We start from the raw sequence: 4,972 nt of genomic DNA on the forward strand, positions 1-4,972 counted from the left end.
CACTTCTGGACTAGTATATCCCTTTTTGTCCTTAACCACTTCCTATAAAGTGGCTGAAGTAGACAATCCTTTCACTATTTCCGGGTGGAGTGCCATGACTATCTTAAAAAACACGCTTCCCTCCTAAGACAATCCTATGAGAGGCGCAGAAATAGCTCAAAGTTAACACTATCTTGGTAGGTACACTTGCAGGTCATTTAATATGTATTTATTTATTTCACCTGTGACTACAGGTATTTATTTGGGCTTACACCAAGTCTACAATTTTCCTTTAAATTTTCTGTAAACAGAATTGATGTTTTCCACCTTCTTTTCCCTATTTCCTCAGTACATGGTACAGTGCTCTTCCAAAACACTTAAATATGGCATACTATGTTCTCAAGAACCTAACAAAGGATAAGCTTGTCTAAGATCCATTAAAAGATCAAGAGATCTTTGGGACACCTGGGTGACTCAGTCAGTTAAGCGCCCAACTCTTGATTTCAGCTCAGGTCATGATCTCAGGGTCAGAGATTGAGCCTTGTGTGGGGCTCTGCACTGGGTATGGAACCTGCTTGGCATTCTCTGTTTCCCTCTCCTTCTGCCCCTCACCCCCAACCCCTGCTCACTTTCTCAATCTCGCTCTTAAAAAAAAAAAAAAAAAGGTGGAAGATGTCTTTAATGGCTTAAGTAATTTAATTTCCTACTTCATTTATTATTATTATTACTATTATTGTTGTTATTATTACAGGGATTGAGGCCTTTACCTAAAGAATTGGTAACACTTCACCATTTTTTAGATATTGCACAGCAAGTATGAATAAGTAAAGAATTAATGCATGAGGACAGATAGGAGAGTTCCAATTTCTATAAATTATAGCCAATTAATGCAAACTAAGACTTTCTAGTCATTAAAACTTTCTGGCCTCCTTAAATATAAAATGAAATGTAAGTATTACATTACCTTATATCTCAAAGGAAATTGATATGCAAGGTGAAGTTTCCACTTATTCCCAACCTAGAAACTGTGCTGATCATAAAACAAGTCCAAGGACTTCAGTGAAATGTGACCAGTTTCTTCAAAGAACCAGTTCTGGGTCTAGAACTCTTGGGTCTGAGAGTTATATGGGATTCTGGATGTGTTGGAGGAGTACCTCAGTCTGGGGATTAATCCCACTGAAACCCCCAGTATTCCTTAAGATTAATTTTGGGTAGGATGCCAAGATTTTTCAGATTAGGGCCCGACTAATGCCAGACCATTCTCACTGCTCCCACTGCCTAAGTTGCCAGCCACAAAGTGGCACACAAGGGTATATGGCAGACTGTTCAAGTCACCTCTCATATCCTACCTCCTGTCTTCTGCTACCCCTCCTAACAAAATTCTCGGCATTCTTCAAGATATGGCTTTTTCAATTCTTTCAGGAGTCATTTCCAAACTTTACCATTCACATTCCCATCACCTCCTTCATGAGTTTAACCATTTGTTTACTCAACAAATATTTTTTGGGCATCTATCATGCATCAGACACCTGTGTATTTGGTCTGAGCCAAGGAGATGAAGATTCCTGCCATTGCGATGCCTAACTTCTGATGAAAGATGAATTAACTATTCCTTCTATCTTCTCTTATTACTTTATTATTGCATTTGTCACATTTATTGTAGGTAATTGTTTTTGTGTATCTCTTACTGGATAGCAAGGCCCAGATAACATTTATCTTTTCCATTTTTATCACCAGTAGCCAGAACATTGCCTTGCACCATGACATAGGAAAAAGGCAAAGCAAACTTTAGTGTGGAGGCTCCCTAATACATTTAAATTTACTCGGCATTTATGTTTTGGTTATCTATTGTTGCTTAAGAAGTTAACTGAAAACTTAGTTTTGTAGTTCAGAAATTTGGGAAAGGCTTGGCAGGATAATTCATGTCTGTTTCACATGGCTTCATCTACAGCTATGGGGACTGAAGCCAGAGAATCCTCTTCCAGAATACCTTCTTTATTCACATTTTCAGTACCTTGCAGCAATTTGCACTGTCTCTTACTCCCTCCCGCCTTTCCTTCCTTCCTTTTTTCTGTATTTCCTTCTCTTCTCCCCGCCACCCCCTCAATCTCTCTCTCTCTGTCTTTGTCTGTCTGTCTCCCTCCTCATAAGTTCTCATCCTTCAGGGCCGCTCCATGAGATACAGGTTTCCACACCATGGTGTCTCAGTGTTACACTTCTTACATGGCGGACGGTTTTCTAAGAGGCAGGAAGCAGAAACTGGCAGACAATTAAAACTACACCAGGACCTGGAACTGCGTCATTCTACCATGCTGTAATGGCCAAAACAGCCATGAAAACTGCCCAGATTTAAGGAGATAGAGAAGTAAATATCACGTCTTGATAGTGGAATAGCAGTAGTACAGAAGGACAGTTGAATTGGTGATATTTTTGTGGCCATCTTTGAAAAATGCCATAATTCATGATAGCTGTCTAATATGTCTAATCAGTCATAATGTGCCTAGGGGAAGCAGATCAGCACTGACATAAATCTTAAATTGTTATTAAACAAACAAACAAAAAACCCCTATTCCTATGACAAACATTTTATTTTGAAATGATAAATGGGTGGTGATTAAAAACACTCAGCAGGAGTGATGTGGCTGGAGTTTGAGGCGCGCAGGGCCGGAGATGCCGCAGACCGGGGACCTGGAGCAGCTTGGAGGTGGTGAATAATAGCTCTTCAAGTCTGCAATAACAAAATGGCCTCCAATAAAACTACATTGCAAAAAATGGGAAAGAAACAGAATGGAAAGAGTAAAAAAGTAGAAGAGGCAGAGCCTGAAGAATTTGTGGTGGAAAAAGTACTGGACCGACGTGTAGTGAATGGGAAGGTGGAGTATTTCCTGAAGTGGAAGGGTTTTACAGATGCTGACAATACTTGGGAACCTGAAGAAAATCTAGATTGTCCAGAGTTAATTGAAGCGTTTCTTAACTCTCAAAAAGCTGGTAAAGAAAAAGATGGTACAAAAAGAAAATCTTTATCTGACAGTGAATCTGATGATAGCAAATCAAAGAAGAAGAGAGATGCTGCTGATAAACCAAGAGGCTTTGCCAGAGGTCTTGACCCTGAACGAATAATTGGTGCCACAGACAGCAGTGGAGAATTAATGTTTCTCATGAAATGGAAAGATTCAGATGAGGCAGTCTTGGTGCGGGCAAAAGAGGCAAACATGAAGTGTCCTCAAATTGTAATTGCTTTTTATGAAGAGAGACTAACTTGGCATTCTTGTCCAGAAGATGAAGCTAAATAATTGTTTGCATTGCTATATATATATATATATATATATATATATATATATATATATATATATATAAAATCTGAGTCTTTGTTTTTTGATTTATTAGTGTGAAGAAATAACATTCTAATGAAAATCAAGTTTGATATGTTTGTTTTGAAGTAGTATTGGGGGAGTTGTTGGGGTTTTGCATCTATAGCACTGGTTACTTTAAACAAATAAAAGTTTTCTGTAGTTGCTTCCTTTATCAGAAAAGAATATTTGAGACCATGATATATTATCCCCCTGCATTAGAGAACCTTTTCTAAATGTTTGGGGAAATCTTCATAGTCTTTACTCAGTCAGAATTTGTGTTTAACTCCTATATGCCTAAGGACCATTCTGGGTTTTTTGTTTATTTAGGGGGTTTTTTGTGTGTATACTTAAAATGCATACATAAGTGGTTTTTGTTTTTAACCTTCACCAAAACAAAAACAGCATTTTATAACCATGGATAAGCCCATGTTTCCGGGATGCTACCATTTTCAGCATTTTAAGAAATAAGTCACTTAAACTGAAGTTTTTTCCTGAGGCCTTAACCTTTCAAATTTTGTAATTAATTGGACCATTTAAATATAATGTAAACAACTTAAATTGGACAATTTAAAAGCAGCCATATCAGAATCCATATCCTTCTCTACAGCCATATAAACGCAAGTTTATTTGCAAGATCCCTGAAGGGAATATTTTATCACCACCACCAACCTCCCCACCCAAATGACAAAACTAGACAAGTCCTGGTGTGTTTTACTTAGGTAAGCAATACTTTAGTTAAATGGACATTTAAAGGTTCCTTCTAGTGAACCATTCCTTTTTAAGAAGTTGAAATTCTCTGTGCTGTATTGACTAAAAGGTCATGATTCATGGACTGTCTACAACTTCCTTCATGGAAACTAATCATAATCAGATGGTTAGAGATGTTGGCAGTTTAGCACCTGCTGGAGTAAATGGGTGGACAGGCTTCTATAATCCAAACTCTTCACCTGCATGTTTTTTCTTTACCCCAGTTCATTCCTGACATGTAGGCTCAGTCTTTTCAGTATTTGAGTTACTGGTTCAGCACAAACCAGGAAAAACAGTAACTTTGTAGTCAGAATGTTATTCAACTGTATATTGTTTACTTTATTGTAAATACTGGTAAACAGTGGTCAATAAATAGTTTTATATTCAAAAAAAAAACCACTCAGCAGGCAAGAATTCTTAAAACTTCTAATGTCAATATATTTTTTTAAATATGTCAGCTATTAATGAGGATCTGCTAAGTTTTTGAGATGCAAAATCTTTGATAGTTAAATCATGCTTCTTCTAAAACTTACACAATTTTGAGTTATTTCTCAGTTATGTGTTTCTCTTTAATATTTAATACAACTTTACAGTTTTTAGGTAAGATAATACTTGATTTTTGGGCTAATGTGAGAAGTTCCCCAATTCAATCCCAATAGTACAAAGCCCAAGCTAATGTCACTTCATTTTCTACACTCCTTTCCTGGTGTAGCATATAATATGCCCTGGTCTTTTTTCCAGTGATTTACAGCCCATTGGAGAACTCGACTATTTCTTTTTTTTTTTTTTTTAAAGATTTTATTTATTTATTTGACAGAGAGAGATCACAAGTAGACGGAGAGGCAGGCAGAGAGAGAGAGAGAGGGAAGCAGGCTTCCTGCTGAGCAGAGAGC

At 37.3% G+C, this 4,972-nt stretch overlaps 1 protein-coding gene across 1 annotated transcript; it reads left to right on the top strand.

The window, feature by feature from the left end:
* Positions 1–2,692: 2,692 nt before the first annotated feature.
* On the top strand, positions 2,693–4,143 carry LOC125093185 (chromobox protein homolog 3-like). Its single transcript, XM_047717996.1, has 2 exons — positions 2,693–3,296; positions 3,329–4,143. The coding sequence occupies exon 1, from the start codon at positions 2,721–2,723 to the stop codon at positions 3,270–3,272; it is 552 nt and encodes a 183-aa protein (XP_047573952.1). The 5' UTR covers positions 2,693–2,720; the 3' UTR covers positions 3,273–3,296; positions 3,329–4,143.
* Positions 4,144–4,972: the final 829 nt, after the last annotated feature.

The sequence above is a fragment of the Lutra lutra genome, chromosome 2 (assembly GCF_902655055.1).
Source record: "Lutra lutra chromosome 2, mLutLut1.2, whole genome shotgun sequence".
NCBI classification, from domain to species: Eukaryota; Metazoa; Chordata; class Mammalia; order Carnivora; family Mustelidae; genus Lutra; species Lutra lutra.